Genomic DNA, 13,387 nt, shown 5'->3' with positions numbered 1-13,387 from the left:
CCACTCACTGCGCTGCCTCGTGTTCCCCCTAGCACCGGTAGCTCTCATGCTAACCACTCCAGCTAGAATGGAGGGTCCACGGGGGCAGAGCCTGACGGCCGAGCGCGCAGTGGGTGCTCGACACGGATGCATTAGGTAGCCCTTTGGTCCCAGGGTACGTCCAGTGGCGTCCTGGCCATTCTTTCCACATTTCTCTCTGACGCCCACTCTGCTCTCCGTCCCCACAGGCCCTGACCAGGTACCCCCCCCCCCCCCCCCCGGTACAGCTTCAGGTCAGCCCACCAATGCTCCAAAGGGGGAACCCTAAAGCGCAGGTCCCTTTGCCCACGACCACAACGTACCCTCGGGCCCCCCAGCGCACTGCAGCCCCTGGCCCGCCCAGCACCGCAGTCCCCCTGAGCCCTGCAGCGCCCCGGAACCCTGCAGAACCCCGCAGCCACCACAGCCCGGCTCAGCCCACTGTAGCCCTCCGATTTCCGCCTCCTCTTTCTCCGGGGACTTTTACTCAGCAACCCAGCCAGGTCAGGTGCCCAGTTTATTTAAAACTAAAAGTCAGAGTTCCTTGGTGACCCAGCGGGCTAAGGATCCGGCCTTGTCATTGCTGTGGCGCAGGTTCGAACCCTGGCCCGGGAACTTCCGCAAGCTACGAGGCGGGGGTAAAAAAAGTTATAAAGCCAGAACTTCCGTGGTCTGAGCAGACGGTAGGAGCGGAGGTCTTCAGGGGTTTTGGGGAGGTCCCCTTGGTAACCGACGCTCAGGAGGGGACGCCCCGGAAGTAAATCCGGCGCCTGCTCGGAGAAACGCCGTCTGCGGCTGCGCACACGGGAAGCGAGGGCTGCGCTCGGGATGGGCGAGCCGGAGCCCGAGTCGGAGCAGATTCGTCTGAAGTGTATCCGTAAGGAAGGCTTCTTCACGGTGCCTCCGGAGCACAGGGTGCGACGAGGGGCTGCTCGGGGTAGCTCTAGTCCTCGACTGCAGTAGGGCGGGACCGCAACACGCTAGGACCCTCACTGTCGCGCTAAAGCGCCCAGGTTTCCGGCAGGAGTGGGAACGACAGTCCCAGAGTTCCTCGCGGCAGGCGCGAAAGCCGGCGGCGGCCGCCCGGGACTCTGGTCTCGGGCCGGTGAGCGGCCCGTCGGGCTTGTCATGCCCGCGCGAGGAGCGGACCGGCCGGCCCTCAAGCCGCCGGCCTCCGAAAGAGCGCGCTCCAGCGCGGGGGGTTCTTTGGCGCCCGAGACGGGCACCCCGTGTCGCGAGAGAAGAGCCATAAATGTGGGAAAGTTGGAGGCGCGTCTTCGTGTGGGCGGAGCATGACCGGGCGGGGCCCCGTCTTGACCCGGCCTCTTCGTTTGCACCTTCCTTCGTGCGGGGCTTCTGCGTGTGTTACTGGTGCTTAGTCCTCTAGGGGCCTCTTTGTTTACATGAGGAAGGCGAAGCTTAGGGGTGTGGCGTGGCTTTGCCAAGGTAGGCGCCTGGTGCAGGAGCAGGTGTGAACCTGGCGGTGGATTGTTTTAATTACTTGCCGATGTGCTGAGCGGCCACCTCAGTGCCCATTAAGGATCCTGACAGACTGGCTGAGGGAGCGCAAGAGCCACTGCCGTTCTCATCGCCGAGATTCGCAGCAGTTGCTCCCAGTGACAAAGACACACCTTGACGGGGACCATTCAGACTTCACAGGAGTAGGTGCTTCCAGGCCAAACTGGAAGGACTTTCAGAGGAAGAATTGTGTTCACCTCGGGCCAGGAAGAAATTTTTAGAAGGGGTGGCATTTGTGCTGAGCCAGGAAGTGCGACTGGGGAGCTCAGTAGAGGCAGCAAAGGGTGGAGATGGGCTGTTAGAGTTTGCACCGTGCTGCCCGGTGCTGCTCCCACCCAAGTCGAAGTGCCCACTCACTCTGCTAATGAAGGGGCATCAGGCTGCAGGCCCCCAGCACCGTGGCCTAAGTACAGGACCATCTTCTCCCTCCTCGAACATTCCGTAGGGCGGGCCACACCCCCCCACTTGTGTCTCACCGAGATCCCAGCCTGCTGCAAGGGGCAGAAAAGCGAGCAGCAGCAGCAGCTCCCTTTGACCAGGAGGTTGTGCTTGTCCCTTCTGCGCACATCCTCTTGGCCAGGGTTAGGTCACAGGGTCACACCTAGCTGCAAGGGAGGCTGGGAATCACGGCCAGCCGCTGGCCCCGTGCCCCTGGGCAGTAGATGGAATCCATAGAAAGACGTAATGTGTGGCTGTTGGGAACACAAGCATTTCCGTTGTGTTTAGTAGATGCTTTTTCCACGTCCAGAGCAGAGTTTAGACCTGCTTTATGATGTTTTCCGCATCAAACAGCGTGGCCGCCATCCAGCACCTCACGCATTGCTCCTGCAGCTAAGGAAAGGAATTTTCGGTTTCACTGTAGTTCATTTTAGCCACAGGTGACAGCCGTTTGTAGGCAGCACAGGTGTGGACGTGGACCTTGGGGATGAAGGGGTGTGGTCAGACTTGCCTCTATAGGTTGGCATCATCACCCCGTTCTCTCACCTGCAAACGCGAGGTGCAGTCCCCTTTCTTTCTGGCGAGCAGACCATGAGCTGGCTCCCTGGCACACGTCGAGTGTCCGTGTCCATCTTTGGTTCCACTAGCGGCCAGAGTCCCTCCCGGCCAACACCCCTCTCTTTCAGCTGGGACGGTGCCGGAGCGTGAAGGAGTTTGAGAAGCTCAATCGCATCGGGGAAGGCACCTACGGCATCGTGTGTGAGTGGCCGTGATGGGCGGCCCGGGGCCCAGGGGCCATCCAGCTCTAGCTGTGTCAGGGCTGGAGGAGGCCAGACGGTCTCTAGTCCTTGCTGTAATCGCTGTGGTGTTACACCACCTCTGAATAAGTGACTCGCACCCGTGAGTGGAGGTAACTGCCACGGCCGGAGAGAGCACGGCCTCTAAAAGCTGCCAGAGCTGCAGCTGCAGCGGCTGGCACACGGTGTGCATCCCGGTGCTGTGTGCTCCGAAGCTGCGGCATTGAGCACGATGCCTCGAGGAGTGAACTCTGCACAGAACAAGGGTTCTTTCTTCGAGATCTGTTCCCTTATTTGTTGTTAAACACAGCGGGCGCAGAATACGAAGCGGTGATCCGCAAACCAGCTCTGGGGGGAAACTTACAGGGCCCTTCTTATGACAGGCGCCCTGTAGCGGCTCAAAGGAGCGGCTCCCCAGGGTGCGCAGGTCCAGCGGGGCGGGTGCTGCCTGCAGAGAGTGAACACGTCCCTGCACAGGGTACCCAGGGGTCAAGGAAGAGGAGGACGGGAGGCCCCTGAGGCCCGAGGGCACACAGTGGGGTCGGGCTCGGATTCTATCCCAGAGGAGTCTCTATTCCAGATCGTGCCCGGGACACCCAGACGGACGAGATTGTTGCCCTGAAGAAAGTGCGGATGGACAAGGAGAAGGACGGTGAGTGGGGAGAGGCCGCTGGGCCACCTGGAGCTCGGCTGGGAGCAGGTGGGGAGGTGAGAGTTGCCCGAGACCCCCCAAGTCCTGCCCGCTTCCCCAGGGGCGTTGGTACGATGGTTACAGGAGGCTGCTCTCGGCTGCAGCCTGGCCCTGCCTGTCTGGCCCGTACTTCTCCAGCCCTCCACTCTCCCCACCCTCTAGGCCTCAGCCACCCTGAGCCCTGTGCCAGTTGTCCCCGTCATCTGTCTCCCTGTGGTGGGTGAGCTGCCTCACCGTGTGTCGCGCCTCTGCGTCACCCTCTCCGGGCTCTCCCCAGCCGAGCCTGGGCCGGCAGCCACTGTGTGCTCCACGGCCCTGCTGACCACCCCAGCCCCTCCTTGGCTGCCGCTGTGGTCAGGGCTCTGCCCTGCTCCAGGGCTGCTGCGGAACCTGGTGGTCGGTGCCCAGAGCTGCTGTCTGGCGCTGGATGGAGGAAGGAAGAGTTAAAGTGCTCGCTGGGGCGGCCTCGAGTCTCCCCGAGGGAGCTGGCAGAGCCCTGACGGCGGTGGGGGCGGGAGTCCCTGGGAGCTGATGCGGGCCGGGGGCTCCCTGTCTGCAGAGGGGGCGCTCGCTGAGGCCAGGCTGGGTTGCAGGGGTCCCCATCAGCAGCCTTCGAGAGATCACGCTGCTCCTTCGCCTCCGCCATCCGAACATCGTGGAGCTGAAGGAGGTGGTTGTGGGGAACCACCTGGAGAGGTGAGTGGGCTGTCTGCTGCCCTGCATGGCGCCCCTCCTGTTTACCCTGGGATGGCCGTGCCCCTCCTGCTGGCCCAGGAGGGTCCCTTGGCTCACCTGGGAGGAGGAGAAGGAGGAGGAGGTGGCACGCGTTTTCCCCGCTTTTCCGCAGCATCTTCCTGGTGATGGGTTACTGTGAGCAAGACCTGGCCAGCCTTCTGGAGAACATGCCGACCCCCTTCTCTGAGGCCCAGGTTCAAAGCTGGGGGCCCTGGTGGGAGCTTCCCGAGTCCTCGTTTGGAACACTTGTGCCAAACACAGGCCGCCCTAACTGAGGCCTCCCGGCCCCCTGCACAGGTCAAGTGCATTGTGCTGCAGGTGCTCCGGGGCCTCCAGTATCTGCACCAGAACTTCATCATCCACAGGTGGGTGGGGCCCAAGGGCCTGGCTGGGGGCGGGGCCTCAGGAGGCATTTTTCCCGGACGAGTGATGGTTTGACACGCGGGAAGGGTGACGGTCAGTCCTGACCCAGTGCAGTAAAGGTTCTGGAACTGCTCCTGAGGGAAGGGCCCAAGGGCCAGTGGTGTGAGTATAGTCGGGTTCTGAGAGCGGCTGCCTGGACAGCCTCCTGGAGCCTGGGAAGCGGGGCCAGGAGGGCAGAGACTGGAGGGGGAGGAGGAGAGCCTTTCCGGGCCTGGAGCAGGGCCCCACAGGAGCGGCCTCGCGCGGCCTGGGTGGGGAGCGGCCCAGTTCTGCCGTTCTCTCTGCTGGGTACTGAGAGGCCTGGTGTTCCCAGCTGCCAGATGGCCTCGCCCGGCCTGCCCCTGCCTGGTTTTTAGAAAGTTCAAGCAGGAGACACGTCCCAGGTGTCACAGTGAGGCTGACAACCTAACTGTCCCGCGGGGCTCTTGACGTCTTAGGGATTTGAAGGTCTCCAACCTGCTCATGACGGACAAGGGCTGCGTGAAGACAGGTGGGTGAGGTGCTGGCTCTGGCGGGGTCTCTGCGAGCGCCCCCGCGAGGCGGTGGTGACTGGTCCCATAAGCACCCGGAAGACTACAAGCTGGCTGCTCGGTGGCTGCCGACGGTGGTGGGCGGCCCTGGCTGGGTGACACTGTCCCTCCCGTCTCTCTGCCACAGCGGATTTCGGCCTGGCCCGGGCCTACGGCACGCCAGTGAAGCCCATGACCCCCAAGGTGGTCACCCTCTGGTGAGTCCTTGGGACCGGGGGTGCCGGGTGGCGGGGTGCTGCTGGGGGTCGTACTGTAAGCTGTAGGGACTGGTCACCCTTGGTGGACTGCTCCCCGGAACACAGCAGGGCTGTCAGGGCTGTCCCGGGGCCAGGCCCTGCCCCGGCCAGGCCTCCAGCCCGGCTTGTGAGCAGCGTGGGAAGGAGGCGTGGCTTCACCGAGGCCAACAGGACGGTTTAGGCCTCTGTGTAGTTGCTTCTCCCTTGAGGTTTGAGCACAACGGGGTCAGACACCTTCTGCCATGTGTCACTGGTCCTGACATAGAGCAGGCTGGCACTCCATCCAGTGACCAGCACTGCTGCCATGTGCATCGTGAGGCTGGTAGCTGGCAGGCGGGCTGGCCCAGAGCCACACTGCCCTGCAGAGGCTCTCCTGGAGGAGAGAGACTGCCAGACCCAAGGTGCGGCTTCTCTTCGCAGGTACCGAGCCCCCGAACTGCTGCTGGGAAGCACCATGCAGACGCCCAGCATCGACATGTGGTGAGAGGCAGCGGCCACTTTCAGGGCCTCGGGGGGGGGCAGTCCCGTGGGAGCTGGTGGTCCCATGGGAGCCGGCAGGGGCAGCAGTGGGGATGGAGTCTTGCCAGGCCCTTAGCTCCCAGGCCTCCGCCTGGGACCCCAAGAAGACGTGTGAGCCGGCCTCGGCATCCACGCGTCCCTGGCACTGCAGGCCTGCCCTCGTGGGTCACCCAGAGGGGCCTGCTGGGATCAGGTCGTGGGGCTCAGGCAGAGAACCTGTGGTCACAAGCTCACCCCGTCACGACCTCCCCCCAGCTCTGCCCCTGTCCTCGTGAGCCCAGCACACCAGATGGGTCACGGGCACCGGGAGGCGCCTGAGATGAGCCCGCTGTCTTCTGCAGGGCAGTGGGCTGCATCCTGGCCGAGCTGCTGGCCCACAAGCCCCTCCTCCCTGGCACTTCTGAGATCCACCAGGTGGACCTGATCGTGCAGCTGCTGGGGACCCCCAGCGAGAACATCTGGCCGGTGAGCGCCGCCCCTGCCCTCCCCGCTCCTGCCCCCCCCGCACCCCCCCCAATGGCCTGCCGCCTCCGCTGTCCACAGGGCTTCTCCCAGCTGCCGCTGGTCGGCCAGTACAGCCTGCGGAAGCAGCCGTACAACAACCTCAAGCACAAGTTCCCGTGGCTCTCGGAGGCTGGCCTGCGCCTGCTGAACCTCCTCTTCATGTACGACCCCAAGAAAAGGTGCTGACAGACCGGGACCGGCGGGCGGGGGCGGGGGACGCCGCGCCCGGGAGGGTCCCGCCCAGACACGGTGCGGAGGCCGCGCCTCTGGCCTGTGGAGACGGGTGGTCCAGGGGCTGCTGCTCTGGGCGGGTGTGAGGGACCCCACGTGGCGAGGCCCCGGCCCCGTGAACAGCAAGGCCTTCTCTCCAGGGCGACGGCCGGCGACTGCCTGGAGAGCTCCTACTTCAAGGAGAAGCCTCTGCGTGAGTGTCACCCCACTGCCTCCAGCTGGTGGGGGGCCCTGCTGTCCGGGCTGGGCTGTTGGGGCACATAACCCGCGCACAGTTGCAGGGGAGCAGAGGGGGGCATGGGCCCCTGGGGCCCACTGTGAATGCAGGCGGGGTTCAGGGCCAGGGACTTCCCTGCCCCCGGGGAGCCCCCCACCCACCCAGTGCTGAGCAGCTCCCTCCCCGCAGCCTGCGAGCCGGAGCTCATGCCCACTTTCCCCCACCATCGCAACAAGCCTGCCCCCACGTCCTCGGGTGCCGAGAGCCAGAGCCGGCGCTGCAAGCCCTGACAGGCGGGGGCTCCTGGGACCCAGCTCGGCCCTCAGCTGAGCCCGACCGGCTGCTCCAGCTGACCGCCCACATCTGCGCCTCTGCCCAGTGCTGGCCCGGAACAGCAGGCTGTGGACACGCTGGGTGCACCCTGTAGGGCGGACGCTGAGGCTGGCCCGCCAGGCTGTGTGGCACCAACTGGTGGTTGCAGCTTGTTGCCACGCCCTCGGCCCCTCGCCTCCCAGGAGAAATCGCTGAGCCCGTCTTTGGGGGTGTCACTAGCCTAGGATGAGCAGACCCCACGTGGGCGCTCTTCTCCCTGCCTGAGCACCAGGGTCTGCCCAGGAAGGGAGAGGCTGAGGTGACCCCTGGTGAGCTGGCAGGACTCACTGCGGGAAGGAGGCATCAGGAGGGGCAGTCAGCCTGCTCTGAGCCCCAGGGTGAGAGCCTTGGGCTGGGGGCTGCTCCATGTCCCCACTCCCCAATGAGGCCCCGGGGGAAGGGGCACGCTTGGTGCTGGCTGGACCCCAGAGATAAATGCTTTCCTGACTGACACAGTGGAATCCAGTGTCCTTTAATGTACTTCAAGGTTCTGATTCGCGTGGAGGTGGGACCGAGACTAGGCGGGGTCACGGGTGAGGAGGGGCCAGCACCAAAGGAAGGCACCTGCCCCAGGGCCCAGGTCAGCAGACCCTCGGCCCCCAGCCCTGGGAGCTGGTGGTTCTGGGAGCCCCTCCCCCTGCTGCTCAGGAAGCTGGGGAGCCCGCCTGGGGGCGGGGTGCTTTTGAGATCTCCCACCCTGCCCTCCAGAGCCAGCGACGGGAAGCGGGAAGTGGCAGCAGGGGGGCTCCTGGAGAAGCCGCCACACTCCCCCGGACGTGGGGTGGCAGCCTCCAGCCTGTCCCCGCCCTCACTCTGGAACTCTGGCTTCGCGCTCCACGCGCAGGCCCAGCTTCCCACCCACTGTGACTGGGGCGCGTGGGCTGGTCTCAGGCTGGCGCTCATCTTCAGCGCGGGCCTGTGATACTCGTGGGGCCAGGTTCCCCAGCCAGGTTAGCTGTGTACCTGGCGCAGCCCCTAGAGGGGTCTCAGCAGAGCTCGGGGGCTCGCAAGGTCACCTGAACCAAGACACTCCTCTTTGGCTGTCCACCTGGACAACTCTGGGGAGCACGGCAGGAGCTGGGGCCTGTGCCAGGGTGGGAAGAGGGCTGAAGGGGGAGGGGAGGGTCCTTTTGAGGACAGGCGTGCTCACCCTGGCAAGGGTCTGGTGCCCAGGATGGGGTGGGCTGGCCTGAGCAGAGAGTCTTCTCTGGAGGGCAGACCCACCCCTGCCCGCAGGACTCCTCGGGGGGCAGGGGGGGCAGGGTGGCCAGTGGCCGAGGCCTGAGGAGGGACGAGGCCCAGAAGAGCACCACAGAAAGTGTCTCCAGAAAGCCCTTGGCCCAGGGCCTGGCTGGGCCTACGGCTGGGCCCCAGGGCCTTCGTAGAGCAGGGCATCCACCTGTGCCCTCTGCAGCCACAGGCGCCGCTGGCTGTTCCCCCGCAGGACGTGCAGCACGTGGCCTGGGCGGCAGGCGGGCAGGGCGGGGCAGTGGGCAGCGTGCAGCTGGCGACAGGTGTCACAGCAGAGGGTGGGCAGGGCACCAGGGGCCAGGCAGCTGTGGGCCTGGTAGCCCAGGGGCTCGGGGACCGGCCCATGCACACGCGGGGGGCTGGCCCGCTCGGGGCTGCCGGGAGCTTGGGGAGCAGCCAGGTCTCCCGGCTGACTCAGCAGCTCCCGGCGCAGGGAGAGGAAGGAGAAGGCCTCGGGCTCGGATTCCAGCTCCTCCTCCGAGGCCTCGTACGGCGGGCTGCTGGCCTCCACCGGCCCCCAGGCCCCGCCCCCCGACCCCCACAGTTGGGCGCTCTGCTCCCAGAACAGAGGCCGGCAGGCCAGCTCCGAGGCGGCGGGCGAGTCCGGGCCTGGCGAGGGCCCGCCGTACAGGCTGGCCTCGTCCGAGCCCTCGTCCTCCTGCAGGTCCCGGTACAGGTCCAGCCGGGCCCGGCACACGGCCGGGGAGCCCCGAGGGGGCAAGGGCGGCGGCTCTTCCTCCCGCGCCAGGCGCTGCTGCAGCCAGGCCACGCAGGAGGCCACGTCGGCGCTGGCCCGCCGTGCCTGCAGCAGCACCTCGGCCGGAAGCACGCTGGTGCCCAGCTGCGCCAGCACCTCGCCCAGGATCTCGCACTCCAGGCGCAGGGCGAAGCAGCCCAGGGCCACTTGCACCAGCTGGCGGGCGGGGGGCGGGGCGGCCACCATGAGGCGGTGGGCGTCCCTGCGCACGTAGCCCATCTTCCGGAAGCTCTGGATGAGGAGGTCCTCCGAGAGCGCGCCCCTCAGCACGTGCACGTAGCCCCCGGAAAAGGTCTGCAAGGAAGGGGGCAGGTCAGCAGCAGCCCGTCTTCCCGCAGACCTGGGCAGCCTCAGGCCCCAGGTGGTCAGGCCGGCCCGGGCCGCGCTGCACTGACGCTCCCTCCAGAGGAACTTTGTGGGCAGGTGCCCAGGTCCACCCCCAGGCGCTCTGATCCCGTGGGCTAAGGCAAGCCCACGAATCTCAATTCTGAAAAGATCTACCAGACTTCACCTGGGGCATAGATCCTGCCTTCTGGGTCCCCTCCACCCCCTCACCGGTGGGGGTTTGCCGTTCTAATCAGTTTCCTGTGTACCTGCTGAGTTCTGGTTGGGCAAACACACAGAAACATCCGTGCTGTGTGCTCCTCTGACCAGGCAGCCTCCTAAACACCTTCTCAACTGGGATCATTGATTTCTAAGCGCTTCCCGCACCAGGACAGAGGGCGAGCCGTTGACGTCACACCGAGGGGACCTGGAGTTGTCGCAGCTCTGGGCTGCAAGGGAACTCGGAGGGTTCCTAGGATGGTGATGGCAGTTCGTCTGCAGCTCTTGACTCTGGGACCCCTGCTCCTCAGCTTGCAGCTTATGACAGACCTCCAATGGGGCACGCCGTGCAGGTGTGCTCAGGGCTGTGCCCTCGCCCCACACTCTTGTGTCCGTTCCGCAGAGGAAGAAGTGGATTCGGCACGATTAGGTAACTCGCCCCACACCACACAGGCGGGAGGAGGCAGAACCAGACCCCATCGAGGTCTGCCCAGCACTGAAGCCCATGAGCACCTCAAGGCAGGCCTGTCTGTCCGGTTCTGCCCTTGGCCCCCTTGGGGGCTGGATCCTGCCCTCTGGTCTTGACTGAACCTCAGACCAGCATGGGTCCCCCAGTGGAGCAGTGGGCTCCAGAGCTCACCTTCCAGAGAGAGGCTGCTGCCGCTGCCATGGCAACAGGCGGAGGCAGGCGCCCACGGGCCCAGTGACATCATTAACTTCCTCCTCTTCCCAGTTAGCTCAGAGGCGCAGGGCAGCCTGCTGCCTCCTGCCAGTGTGCAGCTCGCCTAGAGGGGCCATGCTGGCCCTGGGCTCAGCCTCCACCAGGGCCAGGGGTGAACTAGGTTCTTGTTTAGTGGGCACCCCTAGGGCGTGCAGGGGCACCTCCACCCAGCCCCGGCCTGCCTCAGAGAACAGGTTCTCTTTCCATGTTTTGTACAAATGGGCTCCGTCCATGTCGCAGAGGGGTTGAGGTGACCTGGACCCTCAAGTCCCTCCCATGTGCCTGTCCTAGGGTTTCTGTGCCAACCGGGGCCACAAGGTCACCTTGGGGAGGACAGCAATGCAAGCTTTAAGGAGCAGGAGGCCCCCACAAGGCAAGTACCCTGGCAGTGATCTCCACACACCATGCTCTCAGCCCTAGGAGTGACTCAGCCAAGAAACGCTCCAGCAAGCCCAGGACCCTCAGCGCACGGAGTCCTCTGCGGACACCCTGAAGTCCCTCAGCCCTGACGGCAGCCGCCCTCCTGATAGTGGCCAGCCCCCAGCAGCCTTGGCATGGGACCCGCACAAGGCCTGGCGCCCTACCTTGATGGTGGTAAACTCCTTTCTCCAGGGCAGCAGATACAGGTGCACGGCGGCCAGCTCCAGCAGCTCGAAGGCGCGGGCAAGGCCGCGCAGGGCGGGGGCCAGGTCGGCGCGGCCCCACAGGCCATCGGTGAGCAGAGCCAGCGCGTCATCCTGCAGCGCCCCGTGCAAGTCGAAGTCTTCCACCAGGATCTGCCAGAGCACGGCGCGCAGCGACGGGTCCCCGCACACGCCCGCGCGGCCGCGCCGCAGTTCACGCTCCAGACACAGGCGATAGTCCTCGGACAGCGAGCTGCTGCCCATCCTGGCGGGTAGGAATAGGCTGTCAAGAACCAGAGGCCCCTCCCTTCCCGCTGTGCGCCCCCAGAGCCCCCGTCTGCATCTGCAGGTCCCCCTCCAGCCTGGAGACGGTGTCACCGCCAGCTGTGCGTCCCTGGTATCTGCAGCATCTCCTTCCCTGGAGACCTGTGCCAGGAGAGGCTCCCCTCCCTAGCAGAGACCACTTCTCACCCACCAGATCGTGCTGTGGGCCCCGCGGGCGATCGTGTTACCTGTCTGTCCCCAGCGGTCCCCCAGTGCCGGCCGCTCAGTTCGGGCCTCTCCAGCAGCAACGCGCTTCCGCCGGGGACGGCCCTGCCCATCGGCCTGGGCCGTGACGTTTTGGGCGGGGTCTCTTCGGCTACCGCCCCTTCGGCCAAAGCGGACGGGGAGGGGCCTGGTGCGGGCCCGGGATCACCGGCTGGGTGCACCTGTACCTGCGGCAGCCCCGCGTCGCCCGTGTCCCCACCGGGCGCTCCCACCGGGCGCTCCCACCGGGGCGCTCTTCTTCCGCGGACGCAGACCTCAGGAGCTGGGCCCCTAGGCGCGCCAAGCCGCGGAGGAAGCAGGTGCTCGCGAGTGTAGGGGCGTCTCAAGCTCCCGCCGGGCGGGAGGCAGGGGGCGGGGCGAGGGGCGGGGCTACCAGATGGGGCGGGGCCTTCCTCTTCGCCTAACGAGGACTGGCCAGATAAGCAAGGGGCGGAACCTGTGCTGGGGCGGGGCCGGCGCTGCAGGTGGGCGTGACCTGCGTCTTGGTTGCGTTTGACTCCGTAACCTCAGGGTGGGTGGGCGGCCTGGGAGTCTTTCTGTGGCTTCTGGTTTCCTACGGCCGGCACAGCCCCGGTCCCCGAGAGCATCTTGGCGGGGGACGGGGGGAGGGGGGTCTTTGAGGCGGTGTGAAGGCGCCTTCCTCCCTAGGTCAGAGTCACTGCCAGGCACCCCACCCACGGTCGCCCAAGCTGACCAGGGCTGTGGATCTCCCAGGCCTAATCTGGGCCACAGCTTCCAAGGGACGTTTTAATGTCCGTGCTTTCGTTTCTTCTGCTCAGCTCAGCGTTAAGGCCTCTTGGGTGGAGGAGGATTTAGCCATCGGGGAGGTCCCTGCTCAGGGCAAGGAGGGTCTTGTTTTCGGCGTCCCTGCCTGGGTCCTTACCTCTCCAGGCCACTTTGTAGAGATGGACTCCGACTGCAGGAAGATGTCTCTTAACAGTTTTCACCTGGTAGCGCATCGCCCGCTGGCCTGCAGCGACCTCAAAGGCCGGACTTGTAGAAAAGGTGTGCAACTAAGCCGGGAGTCTCTGCGTCTTGTGCTGAGGCCGCTCAAGGTGGAAGTCTTTCACTTGCTGTTTCCTCAACCCACGGCCCACCCTGGGGCCACATCAACGCTGAGGGGACAGCTTATCTTCCCGCACCTCCAGCTGCAGCCATCAGCGCTTGTGTGGACAACAGCTGAGCTGGCCACGCTCCTCGGCCTGGTCTCGGGCAGATGCAGGGCCTCTGCAATGAGCGGAAGTGCCTTTGGCCGCGGCCGTAGCGCCCTCCGCCAGCAGAGGCGCTCGTGCCATGTGGACCTCGCCCCGCTGTTCTCCTCAGTGTGAAGGGCTGTGTGTCCGCCTCCAGGTCCGCGCGGTGCTCTGCTCTGTACTCCGCTCTCCTTCTTGGCTTTGCACTCACTGTCGTGTCTTGCCGCGTGTGGCTCCAGGCGTTTGCACCTAACCCGTGTGCTCCTCCAGGGAGCACGGCTCTGCCTCAGGGTGACCCTTGCCCTGGGGCAGGTCTTTGCACTGTCCTCCACCCACAAGGAAAGTGACATTGTGTGGCTTCCCAGGTCAAGTCATAAAAGTGCATTGTCCTGAGATGTCCACTCTTGGAACGTAGCCCCCGGACGGCGAAGAAGCCAGAGACTGCAGGGACTGGGAAGCTGGAAGAGGCAGGGAAGGGCCCCGTCCTTGGCCCGGGGCTGCCTGGCACAGCCGTGCTGACA

At 65.4% G+C, this 13,387-nt stretch overlaps 2 protein-coding genes and 1 long non-coding RNA gene across 18 annotated transcripts; 2 read left to right on the top strand and 1 right to left on the bottom strand.

Annotated features, from left to right (window-relative positions):
• The first annotated feature begins 805 nt into the window (after positions 1-805).
• CDK10 (cyclin dependent kinase 10) lies at positions 806-7,682 on the top strand. 15 transcript variants are annotated; one of them, XR_014804788.1, is made up of 13 exons: positions 806-933; positions 2,661-2,733; positions 3,352-3,423; positions 4,056-4,158; positions 4,310-4,391; positions 4,495-4,562; positions 5,058-5,110; positions 5,278-5,347; positions 5,807-5,866; positions 6,161-6,370; positions 6,449-6,588; positions 6,781-6,833; positions 7,047-7,682. XR_014804788.1 is itself a non-coding variant. In XM_013994156.3 (13 exons), exons 3-13 carry the CDS (start codon positions 3,405-3,407, stop codon positions 7,145-7,147), a joined length of 873 nt encoding a protein of 290 aa, XP_013849610.1. In that variant the 5' UTR covers positions 806-895; positions 2,661-2,733; positions 3,352-3,404; the 3' UTR covers positions 7,148-7,682.
• A 3-nt stretch (positions 7,683-7,685) lies between these two features.
• SPATA2L (spermatogenesis associated 2 like) lies at positions 7,686-11,718 on the bottom strand. 2 transcript variants are annotated; one of them, XM_084958166.1, is made up of 3 exons: positions 11,637-11,718; positions 11,086-11,389; positions 7,686-9,531 (listed from the first exon to the last, which is right to left on the bottom strand). In XM_084958166.1, exons 2-3 carry the CDS (start codon positions 11,386-11,388, stop codon positions 8,587-8,589), a joined length of 1,248 nt encoding a protein of 415 aa, XP_084814292.1. In that variant the 5' UTR covers position 11,389; positions 11,637-11,718; the 3' UTR covers positions 7,686-8,586. The 2 variants fall into 2 exon arrangements, with proteins under 2 accessions (XP_084814292.1, NP_001171389.1); NM_001177918.1 differs by lacking the exon at positions 11,637-11,718 and having other exon boundaries at positions 8,587-9,531; positions 11,086-11,388.
• Positions 11,719-11,792: 74 nt separating this feature from the next.
• On the top strand, positions 11,793-13,369 carry LOC146402130 (uncharacterized). The gene is made up of 3 exons (XR_014805226.1): positions 11,793-11,972; positions 12,577-12,678; positions 13,232-13,369. It is a non-coding gene; the product is annotated as an uncharacterized LOC146402130 (long non-coding RNA).
• Positions 13,370-13,387: the final 18 nt, after the last annotated feature.

This window comes from Sus scrofa, chromosome 6 (genome assembly GCF_054392235.1).
Source record: "Sus scrofa isolate SSC_HxYL_T2T_F1_AM1 chromosome 6, Sscrofa_HxYL_maternal_Yorkshire_Landrace_v2.0, whole genome shotgun sequence".
In the NCBI taxonomy this organism is placed as follows: Eukaryota; Metazoa; Chordata; class Mammalia; order Artiodactyla; family Suidae; genus Sus; species Sus scrofa.
Note: the sequence above shows the minus strand (reverse complement) of the source record. Positions and strands in the feature narration are given on the sequence as shown.

Bases quoted from the DNA above. Each gene is read 5' to 3' on its own strand.
- SPATA2L (XM_084958166.1), bottom strand. From the start codon at position 11,388: ATGGGCAGCAGCTCGCTGTCCGAGGACTATCGCCTGTGTCTGGAGCGT. The intron at 9,532-11,085 runs GTAGGGCGCCAG...CCTTCCTTGCAG, and splicing joins AGGAGTTTACCACCATCAAG to ACCTTTTCCGGGGGCTACGT.
- CDK10 (XM_084958121.1), top strand. From the start codon at position 847: ATGGGCGAGCCGGAGCCCGAGTCGGAGCAGATTCGTCTGAAGTGTATC. The intron at 896-3,351 runs GTAAGGAAGGCT...TCTCTATTCCAG, and splicing joins GATTCGTCTGAAGTGTATCC to ATCGTGCCCGGGACACCCAG. The intron at 6,371-6,448 runs GTGAGCGCCGCC...CGCTGTCCACAG, and splicing joins CCAGCGAGAACATCTGGCCG to GGCTTCTCCCAGCTGCCGCT.